The 25150-nt window shown below is 38.7% G+C and overlaps 1 protein-coding gene across 1 annotated transcript in view; it reads left to right on the top strand.

The window, feature by feature from the left end:
• The window catches only part of LOC124287018 (neurobeachin-like), a 263526-nt gene that overhangs the window by 28708 nt on the left and 209668 nt on the right, over positions 1–25150 (top strand). Inside the window, 1 exon segment of the mRNA XM_046723474.1 lies at positions 22581–22685. Coding sequence (XP_046579430.1) covers positions 22581–22685 — 105 coding nt within the window.

Genomic DNA, 25150 nt, shown 5'->3' with positions numbered 1-25150 from the left:
ACCTCACCTCACCTCACCTCACCTCACATGGTCATCGAGCATATGATAGTAATCAAGTATCGAGTTCTTGGTAATAGATTTAATTTTAGTAGGACTGACATTGTTACCACACCATTCCTGTATTGGTGACTTTAGATCAAGCAAGGACCGCTCCAGAATGTCCTGTGAGGGTAATGTGGTACATGTATTAAAACTGGTTTTATCCAACATGGCAAAAATATGGAAACTGAGTTTTCACATATATCTGCTATTCAGAAGAAGATTTGAATTATTTCCAAGAAATAAAGATATATGAGCTTCTAAATCTGTTCAGTCTTAGCTACGGCAGGCATAATCCTGTGACCTTTCCATCAAGGCGTCGTGTCCTGCTTAATCAGATTATATTGTTTGCTTATGTGATTTTGCTTAAAATATTGCACAACTTTTATTTGAATTGACCCTTTTTTGGCAAACATATGCAGCAAGTCACTGATATACTTGAGTTCATCTAGTATAAGTTTCTGAAAGTCACTTTACATATAATAATTTTGTGTGTATGTTGTTTAACACGACACTCAGCAATATTCCAGCTATATGGTGGCACCTTACATAGATTTGTGGAGAGTAGAATGAAGATTTTTCAGGTACAATTTCCAAACTGTTTGTTTCTCAGGATTCTGGGGTGTGCTAATGATATGTGTAGAGTTGTTGCCTCTGACTGTGCCAGGTTCTTCAGTAAAAAGATTTGTTGCTTTTTTCTTTGATCCCCATTTTGTAATAAGAACCCCCTTTTTTATTCTGGAATCCCTCGTTCTGAATGTTTGCTGGACAAATAAATTAAATAACACAAGTACATGACTGGATTTAAATATATTCTGATGCTTTTAACTCCAGTCATTCATCACAAGATAAGATGGGCCTGAAGTTGAAAGTGCAACCTGAAACCTGATCCGATAAACTGTACTATTGATGAAAGTTAACAATTGGTTGTTTAAAGGCACAATGTCACACATTTTCAACAATATTTTGGCCCATATTATATATATTGGGGCATATGCACTCACTTTAGCTTCTTACAGATGCAATAAAAGACATATTATCCCATACGACTTGCCTGAAATCGATAATTGAAACTTTGAGGCGAACAGCTTCCAAACAGAGAACACTTGCCATATATGCAATGTGAAGAATTGCTCCGTACATCAAAAGCATGTAGGATGCAGTATTGTCCATGTTGGCCGAACTGGTTTCAATCACAAGTTGTGTGTAGGATATTTGTAAAGAGCTCTCCAAGGGACATAACTCTATGGGCTTCTCTTAAAATGATGTTCAGCCGGTATGAGTCGATTTAATGCAATGTTCCATTAATTCATTTGAATTTTTTAATTTATATTGTAATCTAAATACATCATTGTTTTTGGAATAAATTATATGGTAGCTTCCCTGAGGGCTGATAGTATTATTGAGAGAAATGCATTATTAATTTTTGAGAAGTGTGGTGTGATACAGTGCCTTTAATATACTTAATCTGAAGGAAAGTAGTGTCAGTAGTGGAGTGATAATCTTTCCTGAATAGGTCCAAAGTAGGAATATGCAACAATAGTGTATTGCTAGGTCAGGAAGGCCCAGCAAGGTCAGCTTGACCTGGAACGAGTGACCCATTCTATTAACCTGGAAGTGAATCCAGCCAGTTAGTTCGGTTCTAGTCAAGCTGCTCCAGTACACTCTCATGCAATTTGCGGAAAATGTCCCGATCTAGACAGATCTTGTTTTGTAATGAAACTGTCAGTGGCTGGGTGACGTGTGATCAGCATTCATGAGTTCTCCACCCATTGCCGTGGTTGAAACAAGGCAGTATCATGTAACTATGAACAAACAAATCAGGGGCCGAGCCAGTATAAGAGGAACTAAGTTTGCATCAGAAGATATTGTATTCCTATTAAAACCTATTGATCTCCTGCCTAATGGCCTGTGACAGGGACTGACTATAAACAGGACAAAGCCATGGGTACCGTGGAGTAATAATTTATACAAATTTTCATTATTGATTTTTTCCACAACAAGCAGTATATTAGCAGTCAGATATTAGGAAAATAGAAATATACAATATTTGTTTCACCATGATCAGTAACAGCTTAGGGAAAGACTCTGTCTAGGGTAATAAACACCGATCTCTCAGATATCCTTTTAGGTATCAGTTGCATCTACAAAGTATAAAAGATGCTTTTAGATAAATACTAGCCGATGGTAGCATGAACACACTATAAGACACACTATTGGATGAGACAAAAGTTATGCCTACAGAGTTTAAGAAATTACCTTAATCTATTTTTATAAAGTTAACCTTGTCTGACCTATATTAAAGTAACATGAATACGCCATGGCATTTAGAAAGTGGTCAATTGTAACATGTTAAATTTGAGATTACACTTACATAGTGTAGGAGATTCTAGTACTTTTATTCGGTTGAGTCCCATCTGGGATTCGAACCCACACTCTCAGAGTCAGGCACCTAATCACCAGCAAAGAAAGTCAGCTATCTAACCCACTCAGCCTCCACAATCCCAGAATCTATACTTTCTCTAAGTGCAGGGATAGAAATACTATTGTTTCTAAGTGTGCCTTAGGGCACCAGACAAATATCTTAGGTGTGTCTTTCAGAAATCGAGTATGCCCACATGTTTTTAGAATAAATAACAATGATGATGATCATTTGAAATTTATTGTTAAATAAAGAAATGGGTTTATGAGCATTCAAATATGTATGGTATTATTCAATTTGGAAAAAAATAATTGTTTTGGGGATTAAATGACTAAATGTGAGTTATGTCTCTAAATAAAATTAGACGTGTCGAAAGGGCACCGAGAACATCTTTTATCCGTGCCATTTCAATATTTACCGTGCCATGGCACACTAATATATGGGGTATTTCGAACCCTGAAGTCTAATCCCAAACATGACATTTGTTAACATTAGCTAAAACTTCAGTTTAGGCTCATTACAATTTAGCACCCATCCAAGCACATCTACTGTAACATTATATTCTCCCTCTAGGCATCCAGTAAATGTGGCAACAAAATTAGTGCACGTTCCGTAAGCAGGATTAAAGGACTCACATATGTCTGGCCATTTTTATTCATTGTAGGGCATACCCCATTTTGTATCAATAGCCAATTACATTATATTTATTGTTTAAAGTTTCAGTTAAAGAAATAGAAAACAAAGATGTTAGGCAGTAGGATTCAAACTACCCAACACAGGTTATCCTTAGCCCCCTGCCCAATAAAGGTGTAACGATTCATCAATACGCATCGATGCATCGATCCATCCGCCGCCGATACAGTGAATCGATACAAAGTTTTACATTATCGTATATCCCGATACGATACTTCAAATGGGCCACGATACATTGATGTTTAACTTTGTATATTGCCGAATCGCGATATATCTGTCAAGAAAACAGACTTACTTTTGTCAGATGATTAAAATATATGCGGACTTATTTTCTCTTCAAGGGTAACGGTTTTCTCGGAAATTCATGTGTCAAGAACTGTGTCAGACAGAGCTCTCGAATGTTATCAACATTCACAAATTCCGTGTATAACTTTAATTATCACGTTTCCAAGTGAACATTGAAAAACGCTAGCAGAATTTGTCGAAATACCTGTTTTGTTTTGATCTTAAGGTGTTTTATAGTTGGTGTTAAAATTTGAGATTTTAGTATCGTGATACGTATCGTATCGCCACCCTTATATCGGGATTTGTATTGTATCGCAGCTTCAGTGCACAAAACTTTGGCAATATATCGTCGCGACGAACATTTTAGTATCGTGATGTATCGTATCGCAGGTTGTATGCCAATACCAGCACTACTGCCCTAAGTGTTGAACCAACTCTCCGTGGCCACCCAAGCTGCATGAAAGGTGAAAGACATCGTTCTTCTGTTCCTGTGAATAAGATTGTTCTCCAGACGTTTTGCTGAACTAATCCCCCACAACAGCTATCAAACTATTTAGGAGTTTCACCTTGAATACCACTGGTACCATCCTGTGGTACCATGATCCGAGGTAAAAGAGGGCGCTACGGTAGCATTACGGCAAGGGAATAATAATTAAATTATTGGTTGTTTTATTTCAACCCTCCTTAGTATGCTTCTCCAAAGTATCCAAGACTCTCACCACGTATGTCCTCGTGCTCCCATCTTGTGTGACCTTCCAGTTCCTTAGAGTTTCAGCTTCAACCGTGGATTATCACAACCATGATTATTTCCAACCACCAGGATTATTTCCAACCACCAGGATTATTTCCAACCACCACCAGGATTATTTCCAACCACCAGGATTATTTCCAACCACCAGGATCATGTGTTAGACTGTACAGTACCCATGGTGTTGGAAACAAAGTGTTAAACATTAAAAGCTGCATCATTTCTGGTGTTTCTCTCACTTTAAACTGTCGCAATGTGTTTTTGTTTAAACGCTGTTCAAAATAGTGTTCAAGTCCATATTATTCTGTCAGCAGTAAACACTGGGAAAATCAACAAAACTCAAGGGTTTCACTTCCAGACCAGAAAACGGGTAAAATGTTTGAAACCTTTTCATTTAGTTTAATTTTTGTCTGGGTGATTCTCAAGTGTATTAACCTTCCACTTTGAATAGAAAGACCAGCGTTTTAGTAGCCCAACGTGTATTGTCAGCCCACCAGACTAATGAGTGTGTCCTGGTGACGGCGACGACACAGCCATACACAACCTTGCAACAGCAACCACGCCGTGGGAGTACTTATCGCAGTCAATCAATATCCTATGAGTGTCCTGCAGGGAGCACTTCCCACCTTAGCTGTTCAGGTCATCTAGCGGCCTTTCATTCGTCACAGAATTATTACACGTTTACCTTGCAGACTGCAATCATCACTCGTCCTGAAAACAGGTCGCGAACTCGCTTCATCAAAACCAGCTTCAGCCTTTCATCTTCACCTCTTCCTTCTTCGACTTCATTTTGTCTCACAGTTGATCAAGGTCCTTCTTGTCAAGTTATGGAAATTGTTATTGGTAGTTTGGAGAATTTATTGAAGACTTGCTGAGTGAGATTGAAGTTGGGGGAAGGTGACTTAAGAACATTTTCCTATGCATGGTAGGTTTTGGCAAAGGGTAATAAATAATATCTGAGTTATAACTCTAGGATTCAGACGTAGTCATTTATTTTGGTGAGTCCCCTTTCGTGTCTTGAGGTTGCATCTATTTATGTACAGACTGGATTTGTAGACTGCTCTCTGCGTTTCAGGAACTAGAAGCCGAGGGGCAGAATTCCCCAGAAGCTTAACATGCTAAGTGCTCTTCTCAGAGTCAGTTTTAGAGTTAGCTTTGATTGTTTTATATTTTTAGTGGTTTCAGAGATTTGAATGCATTTCTATTTCCTGCATGCTGAGAATAGGTTAGCTGTGGATTTTGGGTTTACCCAACTACCTATGCTGGTCAGAAAAGGAGTCTTATAATAAAAGAGTCATTATGGATTCTTCATCTTTCTCCATGACTTGGTGGTTTACGTGACACTGTACTGTTGTGAGGATCATTGCTCATAATATTGATCACTGGATTGTCTGGTCTATGAGTGATTGAGTTGGGTTTTACGCTGTAAAGGCCTATTTCACGGCGGGAAATTCCAGAAATGGGCTTCACACATTGTACCCTAGACTAAGGCTTAGTCTCTGAATATATATAATTTTGATAGTAACAAACAAGCCCATTTATATTGAAAAGGAGCCCTAGGTAGACCAGAGATTCAGAACCTGAGGAAATCTAGACTTGCTTTATTTAGGGCTTTAGCACTGCAGAGAGGGCTTGGCAGTAGGGAAAATAATGTGGTTCAGGGACTGTGAGACAGACTAATTGTACCCATGTGGGGAATCTGTCCCAGTGCTGATTATTGAGGCATGTATGTTGAATATTGCTGAGTAGTGCAGTAAGTAACAAACAAATAAATAAACACATGGTGAATCTGGACTCACTAAATTCCATCATTACTAGATGATAGTTAACACTAAGGATTTTCTTCAGTTAGCAGTGGAGCAAAACAAGGGAAACCCATACCTTTAGGTTCACATGAGCTGACTGTATTGTTGAAAGAGCGTATGATTCTGTGTTTCAACATGGCAACATTGTCTTCTGAAGCAAATCTATTAGAAGTAAGTGCAAGGCAAACTTTAAAATCTTCTTCAGGATTAAATTGATCTGCAGCAGGACTGTTGTGATGAGAAAACACTGTGTTCTGGAGAAGAAATAGTGGTTCAGCAGTAGCTAATGTTGAAGATCACAAGATGAGGGTTTATTGATAATCAATGCCAGTGCCGTAAAAGTGTTATGTCGTAGACAAGCTAGATGGAACATGTTTCCCTGAGTCATTGAAAACTGGACGTAAATCAAGGATTGTTATTGGATAAACGAGCTTGTTTTCATGGCTGCAGTTAGAAATGTGATGTATTTAATATGGAGGTTGTCGTGATCAGGCAATGAAATGCTCATAACTGGTCTGTAAATTGTGTTTTTTGTGTTGCTAATTCCTGTGCATGTTGAGCTGTTTGGGAAGAAAATTGCTGTAGATTGACACATGTGCTGGTAGTTTGAGGTGTAAATTGTTCTGCAAAGTGGTAGCTATGAAACCATTCTAAAATGGTGGTGGTTGTGATGATGATGATGATGGTGATGATGATGAAGACGACGACGACGATGGTGGTGATAGTGATGATGATGATGATGAACTGTAACGACACAAAATCAATAATGTATATCAAAATTAGCCTTTCATTAGAATTTATGTTTGTCGATAGCACAAAAACTATGGATTATTTCAAGACAATGTTATTCAAACTATTCCCTTGTCCTTCACAACTTTTCAAAGTTTTCTGACAGGATAGGATATTTCTGACTCTTGGAATTCATTTGCAAGGAAAAAATCATTGCAAACTTCCGTATCTAAAAAGTGCCTTTCAAAGTTATTGATGTTTCCATGTTGGAGGAAGTATGTTTTCTTTTCTTGAGAACAACTTGGCTAATGAAGACAGTATGCAGTGGCTTATTAGAAATGCACTGATGAGTGTAGGGCATCTATGACAGATGGTTTCAATCAGTATATGGTAAGAAAAACACAAATGTACTCAACATGTAAGTAGTGAAATGAATTATGCACCATTTTGTTTTAGTTTCAGTGACAATGTGAGAGATCAGGTTTGGGTTGGAACTTTTTATTAAAAATTGATATATGGACTGATTTCTTTTTACTGACATTCAAAAGAGTATGAGTTTTAGCTTGTGAAGGAGACCTAACAGATATGTAATATGCTATCTTTCTTGTTTGCTCTGACAAAATGATGAAATCCATATTGAAAATAAATTAAATTTGTGATGTAGTCTGTAGAAATATTTTTATGCAACATTGTTTAGAGACAGATCCATTATTTTAAAACGAATGGTTCCAAATTGTCGTATGGCAAATTTTTGATTGATGTGGTTGTATTGGAGAGCTAGGACAATTTGTCTGTAGTTTTGTCTGTAAAGAACTGAGTGGACCAAACAATCTGGTGATTGATGTCATGAGCATCAGTGAAGCAGCTGGGATAAAATGCCATACTTTCACCTAGCCTGAATATTTGTGTCCTGTTATAACCTCCCTCAGTTATCCATCAGAATAAAATGATCTTTATTTGATTAAAATTTCGATCCATAGTCATACAAAATACTGTTCAAAAGCTATGTCATCATGGGGTCACTTGTTAATATTATCCCGCTCATATAAAATACTGGGTGGGAGGGATATAGGTTTGAGCTCTGTCCGTCTGAGACGATGGGGACAAATTTTCTCAAAAAATGTTGTAGATAGGGAAACCAAGTTTGGTATGTGTTTTCAGGACATGAATGCCTTGATGGAGTTCGAAAACTGAAACCGTGTTACAAATTGTTACAGAGTTATGGCCCTTATCATGCGTTTATGTATTTTGCCTGAAAATGAGATCCTCAAAACAATATTATCACATCACAATGTTAATGTAAGAGCATTCATCAAGTTTATGTATTTTGCCTGAAAATGACATCCTCAGACAATATTATCATGTCACAGTGTTAATAATATAAGAGCATTCATCAAGTTTATGTAAATTATATGGATGCGTGGACATTTTATGTTAGTTCTGTTGTATCAAATATACAATCAAGATCCTGAAGCAATACTCCTTCTATACACAATTTGTGTAGTTTCACTGATCCGTTCAATAACAAGGTAATGGAATGGTTCCTCGGGGACAAAGGCCAGATATTTGCTGAGTGGACATCTTCAACTCCAACACATTACCAATTATAAGATGGTCTTTCATGGGGAATGGATATAGTCAGCATGGAGGTCATAGGTCAAGGTCATCTAATGGGACTGCAAAGGTCAGAGGTCAGGAACATGGTGTCATATATATATGGAAAGTGGTTGCCATGAATTCCAGACAGATGATGTTGTGGAGTAAAAGCTTATATCTTGGAGAAATTGGTTGCCATGGTGGTCATTTAACTGCAGTTTGGCCTGTGATGCATGGCTAGAATTCATCCAGACTGGTACAGGGGTCCCATCTTTCTTATGGTAGAAGCTCCTTATAGATCACTTCATCTTCATGACCTGAGTGCAGCTGATAATGAGTTATCAGTTGCTAATTGTAGGATTATGTCATGCTGTCATCGTGCTTCTTCTGCAGCAGAGCTGACTGATAAATATATCTTTTTGATGAGGATAAAGATTGATCATCGTCTGACATTGATGTGCTTATATCACGTTCTGGATGGACCAAAAGCGGAATCATGTTTTGGCATGCATACAGTCAACGTCTCTAGTGAACTAAGGAAAGTTGTCTCTTAGCTACATGGGGCGGTTGGGTAGCCCAGTGGTTTAACATTTGCACGATACGCTGAAGGCCCGGGTTCGATTCCCCACATTTCTTGTGACCCCCACCATGATTTTGCTGGAATATTGCTAAGGGTGGCATAAAACTAAACTTACTCACTCGCTCACTCACTCCTCTCAGCTTCATTTTCAGTAGGTTTTAGAATTATAATGTTTTGGTTTTTTTAGTTTGTTTAGGGCAGTGGGGTGGCCTAGTGTTCGCACTGAAGATCCAGTTTGATCCCCCACATGGGTACATTGTGTGAATCCCATTTCTGGTGTCCCCCGACGTGATATTGCTGGAATGTTGCTGAGAAAAACAGCGTGACCTCTTTCATAGCATGTAATTCCCCAGAAATTGATACCCACAACCAAACCAGTCAGTCATTTGTTTAGTGCTGAGTTTGAACAGCTCCCCCGCAACCTGTGCTGAGAATGGAAACAGATTCGGTGACCTCTTTCATAGCATGTTATCATTCCCCCAGAAATTGATACCCACAACATCAATGACTGGATTGTCTGGTCCAGACTGGATTATATATTGTATAGGTTATTCTATATAATCAGAGTCTCTACTGGATCGTCTGGTTCAGACTGGATCGTATATATTGTATAGGTTATTCTATATAATCAGAGTCTCTACTGGATCGTCTGGTCCAGACTGGATTATATATTGTATAGGTTATTCTATATAATCAGAGTCTCTACTGGATTGTCTGGTCCAGACTGGATTATATATTGTATAGGTTATTCTATATAATCAGAGTCTCTACTGGATCGTCTGGTCCAGACTGGATTATATATTGTATAGGTTATTCTATATAATCAGAGTCTCTACTGGATCGTCTGGTCCAGACTGGATTATATATTGTATAGGTTATTCTATATAATCAGAGTCTCTCAGGGGTGGAAATAACCCATTGCCCGATGTCCGAGTCCAGTGCTTTTTTCTGTCGTGCAAGCAAAGTTTTATATCACGCTGTACCGCTGTACAGTTGACTTTCCAGTGATAATGATGCTGCTTATTTAAAAAATCAATAAGAAAACGGTCGGTATAGTGGAAAAATTATCAGGTCATGTGATTTTACATGTGCCACTGGACCGGAGTACACTAGCAATTTTAAAGTTATTTCCAGCCCTGTCTCTACTGGTAGAGACTCTGATTGCAATCTCTTCTAGTAGGATCGGAGATTTAACCAATAGGAACTCTGATCGCAATCTCTACTGGTAAATCTTCTCATATTTCTTTGTTCGTGTTTAGGGGTGGGCAGTTTTTACTGTTAGAACTTTCCTTAGGCTGACTGTAAAATCTTCAGTGTCTTCTGTCATACCAGAAAAGGGGCAGTGGGGTAGCCTAATGGTTAAAGTGTCCATTATTCACGCTGAAGACCAGGGTTTGATCCCCCACATGGGTACAATGTGTGAAGCCCATTTCTGGTGTCCCCTGCCATGATATTGCTGAAATATTGCTAAAAGCAGCGTAAAACCATACTCTCTCTCTCTCTCTCTCTCTCTCTCACTCCAGAAAAAAAAACATAAACATATATGGAACTGTTCATGTTCTTGACAAAATGTCCAATCAGTCGTTTCCTGTGTGGAGGACACACCAAATATTAAGAACTATAATTATCAGACCATTATAAAAGTCATGAAATCTTGTGGATTATTTCCATAGCCTTTAATTACATACAGTTGCTGTTGGAGTTTGTTGAGGTGTCGGTGGAGCTACCTCCACTTGGTGGTGTGTTTGAGAGTGATGGCCAGCTCCTGGCCATGTCCCCTGGAGTGGACATATCACCATCTTGTCGTGCCGGTGACACCACCACACACAGGTTGACCTTTACCATCAAAGTATGGAAGCAGACATACATACAGAAATATGAGATTGTAACATGTACTCTCTGATTAGCTGTCATTGTGTTTAGCTGGGAGTGTAGTTTTGATTTCCTTAGAGGTACATGACGTTTTCATGAATTCTTGATAAGCAATCAAAGTTTTTCTCAGTAGTTATGATGCTTCAAGGGTGTGGAAATATCAAAGTTGTGAATTTGTCCCTGGACGAACATATAGTAAAAATTCTTTTGTCCAGGGACGGAGTTTACTAGTTCAGATTTGTGATAAAAAATTATGGGTTTGAAAAAAATCAGTCCTTTCTTGAATACGATTTTCATTTTGTCATTGATGAAAATATTCATTTCCCACACCCAATGTTGAATTCAAGCCTTGCAGGGCTACACCATTGGCTACACCGAGGTCTGATGAAGTAATCAGAGAGTGTGTCCTCAAGTGAACCAGATCAAACAAGGAAGTAAAGAATACACTGGTCGGTGGAACTGGTCATTCTGGCAATGATTACAACTTTTCAAAGCGGTATTTAATCATTGTTATGAATGTTTCTTTAAAATTGACTGATGGGCCATTAAATTCTAACATTGTCAAAAGTACTTAAATTGTCCATAGGATGTTTTCTGTCACAAATATTTAAAGGAATAACATATTTGAACCAGTCTGTGTCTAATTTGACATGTACTACATTCTGCAACATTATACGAACTGGCTCATTGACGTTACATATGACAGTCAAAGTCAAATTTTCATTTATCTATCTAACCATTTTCGTTTCAATTCTTTTCTATTTTGCTTTTGAAAATTTTCTGAACATTCTCTTGTATTTTGTTTATTAAAAAATTCAGGATATTGGTGCTTTCAATTTAATATCTTATAAACTGTCAAAGTATTATCATGTAAGTTGGCAGGCTAATATTCTTTAGGTAAAAAGGATGTATATTTGTGACAATATTCAACATGGCAGCTGTCACATACTGAATCAACTTCTATCCTAATTCTGAAATGTTATGTGCAGTATTCCCCACACGTCCAATTCTCATGTCAAGGTCAACAAATCAAGTCAATTGCCATCGGCCGTAAATTACATTTCACATGAAGAAACACACCTTATGAAGAAGATAAATGTTTTGTAGGCTGAATATGAAAGTTTCATCAAGGTCCGGCCAGTGTAATACCCCAATTCCCATGCATCCAATGGGAAATTGCCCTGTAACAAAATTCCCCTGGGTGTCTAGTACACTAAATGCTGCAATTAATTTGTCATTCAATCATGAGGATGAAGGCTGAGCATAAGCCTCCACAGGCAATGGAGCCACCATGCAATACTAGCTTGAACCTGTCTCCAAGCAAGATCTTATATTTCTGTCTTATTTGTGCATGTTTTGGTAGAGTCTGTTGCACTCCTGGATTGGAAATCTATATACGATTGACTTCACCATTCCGGTGACTTGAATAGCAAGGCAAGGCGTTGCTGGGGGTTGTCATTTATAACAGAAATTTTCATCGTATTTCTACACGTTTCTGAACAGTGTGGAATGTGTTGGAATTATTTTGTTTTTGGTGGATATAGGATCAGATTATATTTTCTTTATGAAAGTTTATATTTTTCTAATTTATACTACAGGGACAGACTAACAGGGTTAGAAACTCTATGATTGAGCTGAGATTTTCTCTTTGTCGTCTTCTCACTCACCTTTCGGAAGTTTAAGTGAGTTTATTTTGTGGTCTGTTTGTCCATGCTGCATCATGTGTCATCAATGTCTCCTTAGAATTCACAGGACAGTGTTGAATATTCATAGAAAAGGAGACAGCCAGACTGACAACTCCCCAATATTGCCTGTTCAGTTAGAAAATTGCTAGTTTAAATTTTGTGGAATTGATCGACCAACTCTTTGCAAATTATAATAAAATCTCTGTCGGTTTAATGGTTTAATATTAACACATACTCTTAAGGCCTCAAATGGTTGTGCTGAATTCCTTGAAGTTTTTGGGTCGGTGTCAAAGCCTTGCATATTTATAAACCCTGCAATTCACGGGTTACAATGAGATTTTCTGAAGCTGCTTGCTTCCAGAGTTGCTTCAGCTGTATTTACAGTTGGTGGTTGGTTTGTTGTTTAAGGCCGCATGCAATATGACGGCGGTCTGTAAATATTCGAGTCTGGAACAGACAATCCAGTGATTAACATCATGAGCACTGATCTACGAGATTGGGATACAATGACATGTCTCAACCAAATCAACGAGTCTGACTATCCTGTCCTGTTAGTCGCCTCTTACAATATGCATGGGTTACTAAGGACCAATTCTAACCCTGACCTTCACGGCTCCTGATCACCCGATCGCGTTAGTTGACTGTCACGACAAGCATGGGTTACTGAAGATCAATTCAAATTCGGATGTTCACGGGTCCTGTATTCACAGACCATCCACCAATGTCAGTTTGAAAAGAATAGTTATTCGTGTATTTTACATATGTGGTTTTAAAAATCACCACAATCAAGGGCTCACACTTTCTCAAAGTGAACTGACTGTGACGAAACAACTTGTCTTGTAATTCCAACACTTGATGAAACTGAGAGTCTACATGCTCTAGATTTTCGAGGTTCAAATCAAGATTTCAATCTGGTTTCAATGTCTCCTGTGTTTGTCATATCAAAGTCACTGAAAGATAGTAAGGCTGAAGGGGTCGTCATCGGCACGGGTACTACAGATGTGTACCCCAGGTACGTTTCTGTACACAGAAATGTACCCTGGCCATAATGAGAATACAGAAACGTACCCTAGGACGATTCCATTTCCATTGTGTCGTATTCTTGATCGGAGTTGTCATGCTGTTGTATTAGATACATTTGATTGCGTTATGTAAGTAATGAGAATACACAGTAACGGATATTTCGCGATGCATATGAATACCAATCGCAATCAGTTGAACGGGAACAACTACATGCGGTTTTGGTTTTGGATTGCAGAATATGGACTCATCCGCCTTTCAGGGTACCAGGTACGTTTCTGTATTTTGTTTAGGGTACATATCTGTATACAGAAACGTACCTGGGGTACGTATCTGTAGTACCTGTGCCGACAACGACCCCTTCAGTGATAGTAAGCCATCTAGCTTCTGGTATCAAGATTCCAGGATACATCAAGGACTCGTAGGCTTGTTGACGGTGACTGAGTGGGGTAGCCATGTTAAACAGCAAGTGGCATGATACCTCAGTGGAAAAGCACTATAAAACTGGCCTTAGTCTGGACTAGTACAAACTGAACCACACACATTCACATGCATGCACCTTGTTACATTAGTGCATTAATCTTGAATATGACATTAAACCCCATTTCACTTGACCTCACCATCTTGTTTTATGACAATGACAAAAGATACATCGTTTGAAGTTGAGTTAGACAATTAGTTTTCTGGATGCAGTATCCCATGCATGTGATGCAGTAATGCTGACACAAGTTGTTTAAGCATGGTCAATTTTATGTAGCAATTTACCACCGTTTTAGAAATAGGATAAAAGACGGAATTATTTTTGTTCTCCGTTTATCAGGAAATTGCAGCCACATATAAGTCCACAAGTCAGCCCTTCCTTCCTGGTGGACCAGTTGGATGTTTAGTTGTTGGGGAAACACTATTTAACCAGAGATCATTTGTATATAGGGAAGCGGCCTCAGATGCAAAAAAATTGTAATTGAATGGGTGGTTTTATTGCAATTTTTGCTGTTTTGGTCTCTTTACTGATTTATAAAGATTGTAAGAGGAACAAATTGGCTGCTTAAAACCAGACTTTACTGTGTGAAAGTGTCAGGTTAAAGAAATGGTAGTCTTCTCTCTATACACCTTTTGTATTATAGCATTTCCCCCTGTTATCTTTCAGTCTTTCTCTGTCTCTGTTTCTAATAATTGTTTGTGATGTAATTAGTTATTGTAAATATCTTGGAGAGGGGTTTAATAAGTTGAAAGAACTTGTCCCCGATCCTTTTCACATTGTGAATAAAATATGTTTAAACTAAAGAAATGGGGATTCCAAGAAATGTAGATTCATCCTTCACTCACTCACCCTAAAGAGAGATTACAGTGAGTGAGTGAGTTTGGTTTTACGCTGCTTTTAGCAATAGGCCAACAATATCACGGCGGGGGACACCAAAAATGGTCTTCACACATTTTACTCATGTGGGCAGTTGAACCCAGGTCTTTGGTGTGACAAGTGAACGCTTTAACCACTAGGGTACCCCACCGCGCCCCAGAGATTACAGAGGAGGTCTCCAGTGCTTGTGGTTGGAGCTGACTAAAACGGGGATTGGGTGTCAGGGACTCACTGTGACTGATTGGCCAATTGTATGTAACCTTACCCTGATGTAGTGGATGTTCGTCATTGGTTGATATTTGATATACCAAGTTATCTGTTGATCATGCCTTTCTCTTGTATCAAATATACCAGGCCACCATCTGTTGATACATCAGTCCAGCTTGTCTTAGTACACGTCGAGGTGCCATACATCAGGTCTGGCACATGTGACAATACATCAGGCCTTGTGTTTTTACATCAGGCCATTCACTTGTGTTGATGCGTCCAAGCTTATGTGGATACATCAGGCTGTTTGCTTGTGTTGATACTCCAGAGGTTTAGCTTGTGTTGATACCCCAGGTCTTGCCTTGACACATCAGGCCTTTGTGCTTGTGTCGATACATCAGGCCTTGTGTCGATACATTTATACGTATGTGTTTGCATCAGGTGAGATATGGCTTGTCTGATCTTGCATCAGTATCACTTTTGTTCAAATAACAATCAGACAAATTCTCCAAAATGAGATGACAACTGTTTGTGAAATTGGTACAAAGTAATCGGCTTTACAGGAAGCTGCTATTGTATCTCAGCCGATTCCCTCCACGGTCAGCCAGATTGATTCTCTGTGTCGTATGGTAGGAGGACGTAGCAGTGAAGCACTGAAAGTGAGAAGTAACTGTAATCTAATCACACTTAAAGTAGACCTCACTTTTCTCATCAAGAAGCCGATAAAGTCAGCCCCTCCTTGATTGCACCTTTCCCTAAGGTTGTATCAACAATTGGTATTGACAAGACGTTGCTGGCAGCACTGGTACAGACATATTGCTGACACAGGTGATATTTTGCCCGATATTGATCCAGGTATTGATCTTGTCATAGATTCCTGCAGATCATTGAGGTTTAGTCTGGCAAATGCTGACACTGATATGCGATCGGGCCTCCTGAAAACTGAAGGCTAAGGCTCTCGTTAGATTGATAACAAATCCCGTTTTTAAATCAGTAAATTTGAAACCCTGCTTTTCTCCAAGGAGTTGTAATGCCAGTGATTTTGTAAGATGATGGTGTTTCCGTGTGAGACTCTTGGGTACTTTGATCCACGCAGTCGTCGATGGCGTGAATTGCTGGAAGAAAAACCTGGCAGGAAATGAACATAAATGTATAAGTGGAATGGAATTATGGGTAGACAGCAGGGGCATTTATCCGCCTAAGGCTCTGTTATGGTGACAGATGGCGAGAGTGATGTGTTTGGTGGAAGAGAAATGGACGTGACACAAGATGAAACATATCTGGGAAAGGATTTCATCAAGTTTGAAGAAGTAAAAGATATTATTTATCATCTTGACACATGGAGATAAAGTAGTACATCATTAGTGGGGTATTTGTAGAGAGGTTGACCTTTGAAAGTGGAGTTGAATGATCATCTTTCATAGCTTCACAGTTGCAGCAATTGGCTCAAAAGACTTGGAAAAAATGCCTTACAATGATAGATGACCAATGAATAGTTTTTAAAAAATTCTATTTCCTACAGATATCATTGAAAAACAGTTGAAATAGTTAAGTAGTTACCAATGTCAGAATATTTAGAAGACTAGTGTTTAGTGTGAATATCTATAATCTTGATAAAAACAAGGATACTAATACAAGCAGCTATATTTAAATTGAGAAAACTTTTGGAACCTCAGTGAGATGGGAGACCAAACTATTGTATAAAGATTCAAAGGTAATCTAGAATTGGCTTCATTTAAAGCTGAATCACTACAGTTAGTGCTGGGCAGGGGAAAATATTGTAAAGATTCGACAAATTACATGTTTAAGTATGGAATCATAATGGACTATTTAGGGATCATTTTATGATACATTGACAATCTGTTCAATGACTTATGACCTCTTGTTGATAGGTCCACACAGTATGTAAAGAGGGAATCATTTATGCCTCTTCTTGTCTTGAGAAACAAGTTTGAAATCAAACAATATAAACAATGACTGAACTAGATTTGATGGGTAAAGTTCAAAGGGTGAATTGATTATTCCAAGGCTTGTCATATATTGAAGACTATCGGTCTCACGCAGACATTTGCTACAAAAATATGTTTCATCAGTCATGTCATGTAAATGTGAAAATGGAAGAAGTTTTTGAACAGCAGTTCTTTATTTTTAGTATATTATTGGCCTAGTATAGGCACGTGTAAGATGTTTGGTAAGTCAGTGTTGAGTTTAGCTTTGAGAACACAGCCATGGTTAAATAGATACAGTTTTGGCCCAGAGAGCAGAAGAGCCTGGGTTTGATACCCACCCAATTGTACCAAAAGTCAAAGAGATGGTACATGATGATACACTGCCTGTTGCTGGACAACACACACACTGGTAGGGTCCCATTGAGTTTTCATGGGTTGCCACTCTAAAACTAGAAGAAAACCAGATTTGTACAAGAAAACATGCACTCACTATAGAAGTACAACATCTTAAATGCAACATTAAACCTGATTTCACATCATTCTCATCTAAACCAATCCATTCTACACCAAAGGTCTCCAATGGCCCACTGTAGGAGAGTAAGCTGTCATCATTGTATTTAATGGGCATTACCTCTGTCCTTAGAGATAGAAGAAATAAATTCTCAGAAAATTTGTTTAACACTGTTTAATGTCCTATGGTACATATAAACCATGCTGGGTGATTTGACCACAGTAGTTTTGCAAGAAGCTCAGCGATTGGCTTAATGTCGCTTTGATCAACCAATGAAATGAGACCTTTCTCAGTGAAAGCCACCATTGATGAGGAGCTATCTGCTTCAGTCAAATGATAACAAGCATCGGTAGCTTTTACTAAGAAACGAAAACATTCAACATGTTATGTTTGGGATTACACTTTCTCTGTAAATATAGACTGCATCGTGTATTCAAGAAAGTTGATGATAAGGGGCTTTATGACAAAGCCCAATGTGATATCTTGGTGAAAGTCTGTCTTCTCATGAAGCAGAAACGTATTCAACTAAATGTGGTTTGCCAGTTGACTTTGTACAAAAACTGGATTCTGGTTGTGCAGCATATCAAACTATCTGACACATAAAATCACCGAAGAGACAAACAGTATTATTTTCCTGGGTAGACTGACTGAATCACAGCTGGCCAAATTTGAATCATTACTAGATGGTCAGTGCTGTACTGACATCTATTATGGAGTAAAATCACTTGTTAGAACTTGGTCAATATCAGGAAAATTCTATTCATAAATGTACAGTGTTATCGATGCTGTAAATATGGTATTATTATTCTATAGATATACAAATGAGGTCACCTGACAGGAAATACTGTTGCATACATTGTTGCAATGTCTGATCAGTGAGTGAGTGAGTTTAGTTTTACACCACACTCAGCAATATTCCAGCTATGGAATGGCAGTGATCTGTAAATAGTTTAATCTGGACCGGATAATCCAGTGATCAACATGAACATTAATCTACATTGGGATACGATGACATGTGTCAAAGAAGTCAGTGAGCCTGACCACCCGATCCTGTTAGTCTCCTCTTATGACAAGCATGGTTTACTGAAGATGAGGATCTCTACGTGTCTCTGATCAGTGCACTACTGGGGTTGTCTGATGTTCCCACTATGTTTAGACAGGGATTTCCCTATGTGTGGGTGTTTCTGTACACAAACATGGCTGTAGATCATTTTGCAAAGTCGTAAGTGGGTCAGTTCTCTCAAACATTGCATTCATGCATGTTCTCTGCAGTAATACTTCAACAACTAAAAATACAGCTTTATGATGGACTATGTGTTTAATGACCTTATATGATTAGGTCAATAGTATCTGTGTGTGTTTGCATATTGTAAAAGGGATTGATGGATATTGTAAAGCAGAGCTCCAGATAAGATTTAGCTCATGTGGGTACTGTACCCACTGTATTTTTTGGAGTGGGTATTATGAATGTTGAGTGGGTATTTCATGTTCCGTTACCCACTGCTTTCAAATATGTGGGTATTTCAGTCATTTTACTCAACTAAGTATTACGTCATTGAGTAAGTTTACTAAGCAGGTATGTTCTGCCTTATGTCATACCTAATCAAAACCAACTTAAATATAACGGAAATGATTTCATAAAAAAATCACTCATCCTATACTGACAGTACAACACTTGTCCTATACTAACAGTACAACTTGATAACAATCGATGTCTTTTTCATTACACATGCGATTTTTATAAATATATTCCGTACGCATTTGTTTTAAACTTTTTGTGTATCTAACATTTTAAATGCGTAATTGGTATGCAACATTTTTTTTTTCAATGCATAATTGGAAAATTTCTATGCGTATTTTACCCGGATACGCAGTTTATCTGGGCGTCTGTTGTAAAGCGGTAGTAGTTAAAGCGTTCATTCATTACCCGGAGACTCAGGTTTGATTCCCTTCATGGGTACAGTGTGTGAAGCCCATTTCTGGTGTCCGTAATATTGCTGGAATATTGATAAGAGCATACCCAGCTCGCATTGTAAATGTAATGATTAGAAATATAAAATATTTATTATATATTATGGTCTCTAAAGGTTTGCATATGGTAGTTGAATATGGAATCTAAACATACTCAGCTGATAATCAGTCTATATTTTCCATCTTCACAAGTGAACTGTGCCATACCCCGAGACCTGTTTACACTTCAAGGCCGACAGCTGCAAATACTGAAGCCTAGTCTGTGCATTGAATAATATTTGATGTTGGGGTATTTTGACAACAGGCTTGAGATAAAAATGGTGTGTCATCAATGTGAGCCGTGTCAAGCTGGTTGTTCTGTTCAGATGCAACCATAGAGGAGCAGCTAGTTCTGGGGGATGTTGGAGTATGGACAGGCAGTTGCCAAACAATGGCTTGTGACATGGGAGTCATGTAGTGGTGATTGAGCGTTCTTTTTAGAATGCCATGATATAATTACTGACAAGACTGATGTCCGTAATGTTCTAGCTCTTCAACATTTTAAAACACTGGATGGAACTAATAGCTTACCAAATAGACTTTGTGTAAGTACGATGAGAGGCTTGTGATCCTGTACCTTCCGCCAAGACTTTTCTGTAGGAACTTTTCTGTTTGTATATTTAATATACAACTACAGTCTGTTCTCAGGAACAATGTAAATGTTACATCTGTTTTTATCTGACCTCACACATAAATGTCTCTTTCTGATTGGCTGAGTGCTCTTCTATTATTTTCAATGTACCCCGCTTACAAGCGAGTAACATTTCAATGTACCCCGTTGTAAAAGGCAACTCATTTGGTACTTCGTGGTAGTAATTCTTTATCTCGAATTACATTGAATCACGTATGATGTACGGAAATTACCGATGTTTTGCAAATGCAAATCGATGGAAGGGAGATAACTCTAAATCTGTTTTTCTTGTCAGCGAAATCTAGCGATGGCTACAAAAAGATTTGTACCCATGCTTTAAACAATTCAAAATTAACATTAAGGTGTTCAGTAAGATAAATATGTTGTTCACTGGTGGTCCATGGTTGATGGACTCGAGGGAACATAAACAAACATCGAGGGTACACCGGCTCACATCAATCAACCCATGTCCCCCTATGACCAGTGAACAACTTATAATATCTTACTGATATGTTTTGATGTCTTGTACAATTCTGATGACATCCGGGCGGGAGGTAGCCTAGTGGTTAAAGCGTTGTACATATACCTGGGTTCGATTCCACATGGGTACAATGTGTCACAATGTGGATATAGCTGGAATATGGTTAAAAGCTAGATGGATGTTTTGATTGACAACATGCTGTCTTTGTTGTGTCACAACATGCTGTTTTGTTTCTTTGTTGTAATGCTGAACTCAACAATATTCCAGCTATATGATGTCAGGCTGTAAATAAACAAGTCTGGACCAGACAATCCAGTGATCAACATCGTGAGCATCAATATATGGTATTTGATGACATGTGCCCACCAAGTCCCTACCTGACCCGGGGTAGAATAGGTCTTCAGCAACCCATGTGCTTGCCATAAAAGGCGACTATGCTTGTCGCAAGAGGCGACTAACGGGATCGGGTGGTCAGTTTCGCTGACTTGGTTGACACATGTCATCGGTTCCCAATTGCGCAGATCGATGCTCATGCTGTTGATCACTGGATTATCTGATCCTCGATTATTTACAGACCGCTATAGCTGGGATATTGCTGAGTGTTTAGCATGTTGGTTGCTTAAATAGAATCAATTCTTGTAACAACACCATCTTCCTGTGTAACCCTCATCCTTTAAAGTTCAAAATAAACTGTGCAGTGGACTTTCTCAAAAAGCTGTTTCTGAAATCCTGCGAAATATACCGTCAGGGTGCCGCTGTTTTGAAATGTAAACAAAGCCAATCTCAGATTTTTACATGTGTGATCCGTCAATGAAAACAAAAAAGAAAATAACATCCAGCAGACTGACATAATTTTTCGGACACTTACATGTCACATTCATGCATATAGGTTGCTTGAAACAACGAAAAGTCTTTGAAAACTTTTTTTCTTGTGTCAGTGAACATACCTGTCATTTTGAAAAATGTAAAGTAATATGATGTCATGACCATGACGTCAACATTGTTATGAAGACATTTGGTATCTACTGTGAGTAGAATGAAACTATGGTGGTCACCAATAAAGCTCAATTGGTTAGATGCTTGTTCTTCAGAAACCCATGCATTACTATCATAGTAATGATATCTTGGAACTAGGCAGGAGACCAGTTTAAAATCAAGACCTGACCCGTGCGCCATATCAAAGGGTAGTAACTCTGGCCTGTTTGGCTCTGCAAACAAAAGGCCTCATGTTGGGGACTACCATATCAGCACTTATTTTGTGGGTTATACTTACATTGTAAGAAAAATAAGAAAACAGTTCACTTGATTCATATAAGAATAAATGTGATTTATTCGAGTGAAGTTCCCCTTTAATAAACAAGTACAGTCGGTTGTCAGGAACAATGTAAATGTTACTCTGTTTTTATCTGACCTCACACATAAATCATCTTTCCCAATTGGCTGATCATTATTTTCATGTACCCGCTGTTGATCACTGGATTGGTCGCCGCTTTAGCAATATTCCAGAACATCGATTATTTACACCTGAAATGGGCTTCACACATTGCCATATGTGGGATATTGCTGAGTCGCGGGCGTAAAACTAAACTCACTCACTCACTCATGAAGACCTGGGAACATATGGTACAAGTCAAAATGAACATTTGGCATATTGTTTTACGTCAGTGCATTGAAACAAACCAGACACCATCAGACATGGAGACATACATAACATTATATACTGACAGCGGGATGGTGGGATCCTAGTGGTTAAAGCGTTCGCTTGTCATGCCGAAGACCCGGGTTCGATTCCCCACATGGGCACAATGTGTAAAGCCCATTTCTGGTTTCCCACCATGATTTTGCTGGAATATTGCTAAAAGCAGGTAACACTATCTCACTGACTCACTACACTGATTGCAACCATTGAATGATTGTGATGTAAGCAGGACAGTGATATTCTCCTATTGCCTTGTTTCAGTTGGTGGGAGGAGAGTTTGACATTGAGGTGAACTTTGTGATCCAGGAAGCACAGAACATCCTGCACATGCTGCAGCTGCTGAAGACATGCCCAGTCACACTGCAGGTGAGTTGGAGGAGCAGGAACAGGGTACACTGAAACGTGTAATAATATAATATAATAATAAGTCATCTTCTATAGCCCACAGTCTCCAAACACCAAGTGTTGCTAGCGGCACTTAATCAGAATCTGATTATTATTACCCCGAATAACCCTGTTAGGCGCTAGAAGGTTATAGTCACATGACTTTATCCAACCGGTACCCATTTTCTGCGGGGTGAACAGAAGCAATTTTGAACAAACTCACTTGCCTAAGGTGAGACCACATGTATCACATGACTAACAACTAGTCTCTGAAATTGTGAAAAAAGTTCAGGTAAAAAAAATATAATATAATGAAAAGGAGCCCTAGAAACTCTCAGGAGTCAAAATCTAGACTTGCCACATTTTCTAAACACCGTCACTTTCTTGGATCCAAGGACTAGTCACATATGTGCCGTTGTGGGTTAGGACTGGAGTCCTGAAACTCTAACTTCAAAAACATGGTCACCCGATGATTAAGTGACTTTGCCTAGCTCTTAAGTGCCTGAGCATGACCACACCTCACCATCACATCTTGTTCCTCTTCGTCATGCCAACATCTAAGAAGCCACTTAATGGTAATCTGTTGGTTCTGGAAGAATCAGTGAGCTTCAAATCAGAATCAGCAGATTTAGGTGATTTCTCCATTTAAACCTTGTTGTTGTTGACATATAGTGTCATATGCACTTGTGTCAGTTTCATTTGCAAAGCATGGCTCAGAATCAGCTACAAGAAACTAGTGAGACATCACCAAAATGATTTCATTTGAAAGATTCTTTTGGATGAATGATCATTCAGGTCTCAAGTCAAATACACATAATCCTGAATTTCTTTGTACAATCTGAATAGAACTTTTTCTTTCTGTATTTGATTGAGTCCATTTTTCTGTCATGGTTCCTTGTATTTAGATGCATTATAATGTTGTAAGGGAAAGGTTCACCTTCAATAGGCTAAACATTGAATCTAGTCATAATTTCGAGATCTCGTCCTGCTCTATAGATTTCCATTTGGATCCAATCACTACATCATCACCCGGCTCCTTTAAAAGTTACTTAGGGAGCTATTAGGCTCCTTGGAAAATTACTTTGGGAGCAATTTGTCTGTTGGAAAATTATTTCCACTTTGAGGTATTCTGCATTAGGATTTGTGCACCTTAGCAGGTCACACTGCTGCCATTCATCTTGTAAGCAGACGGGTTATAAGCCAGGCAGACCTTCTGTGGCATATTACTGGGAACATGGCTTTTTATGTGCAAGTTGTGCCCTAGAGCTAATTAAATAAAGTGAAGGAAATAAAGATGAAGGAGAATGATAGGATTGATAACCAATAACTAGATCGGCATACGGAGCTATCTCCAATTGTATGGGCATTTTAGACAAATTCATCTATGCAGGCAGAGCTTGGGTCCACACTACTGTCATGGCCGCCTTCTGAATTTGTGCAGATGCTTAGACGCACAAATACCCACTGGACAATCCATTTTGAATTTATGGTGAAAATGCAGTTAAATCCTTTCCGTTTTGTCCGTGCCTGCAATTGAGGTTGTGATTGAAATCGCATGTTTATGTCTGTTCTGTCCTTTGATGTTGGTAAAAGACCAGCTTTGTCCTTTGAGGACTACTGCAGCATTCAAAGTGGAAATCTGGTCCAATGACTTACTATGTGCTTCATCTCATGTGTGGTTGTGATTGTACCCTCATCACTATTTGTTTACATGAAAGATGAGGGAATGGCAGATGCAGAATCAGCTGTGCTGATTTCAACAAATTGTCAATTTCTTGAAAAATCTCTGTGAAAAAGGGTGTATGTCTGAAAATAAGCAATTGTGCTGCTTCAAGAATCCATTAATGGAACCTTCTTTCTTTTTGCAGTGTTTTAGACAATCCTAAAATGATGGAGATTACATTAAAGCATGCTCTTAAAGAAGTAACACCTGAACACATTACATTGATGGCAGAATTCGTTTGAGAAAGTCTGACGAGAATTGTGTATTGGTTCAGTCAGTACGCTTGTATGATCATTATCTTCCATCGTTGTTAACCTTCTTCACCACTGATTAGATCTGAGGAGTCATGGAGGTTAAAGATTTGGCTCATCACACTGACGACCTTGGTTTCAGTTCACCATACGTGTGTAATGTATGTGTCTCTGGTGTCGCCTGCTCTGATGTTGCTGGACTATTTCAAAGTGATTAACTCACTCACCCACCCAAAACCCACCCACTCACTCATTCTCACTCCCCCAAAACCCACCTACTCACTCATTCATTCACCCACCCTCCCAAAATCCACCCACTCACTCACTGAGCAGATAAGATACCTCTTACTGTGATGGGTTGTGTCCCTTAGTGGAGCAAGGATCCCCTGGTTAGAAGTCCAATCGTCATGGTTTGTCACCACAGTTGGTTGCTCACGGGTTTCACCAGAGTTGTAAAGGTTTCTTCTTCTTTC

This window comes from Haliotis rubra, unplaced genomic scaffold (assembly GCF_003918875.1).
Source record: "Haliotis rubra isolate DU_JTF1 unplaced genomic scaffold, ASM391887v1 Scf399, whole genome shotgun sequence".
NCBI classification, from domain to species: domain Eukaryota; kingdom Metazoa; phylum Mollusca; class Gastropoda; order Lepetellida; family Haliotidae; genus Haliotis; species Haliotis rubra.
The sequence above is the reverse complement of the archived record's forward strand: the minus strand, read 5'-3'. Positions and strand labels throughout refer to the sequence as shown.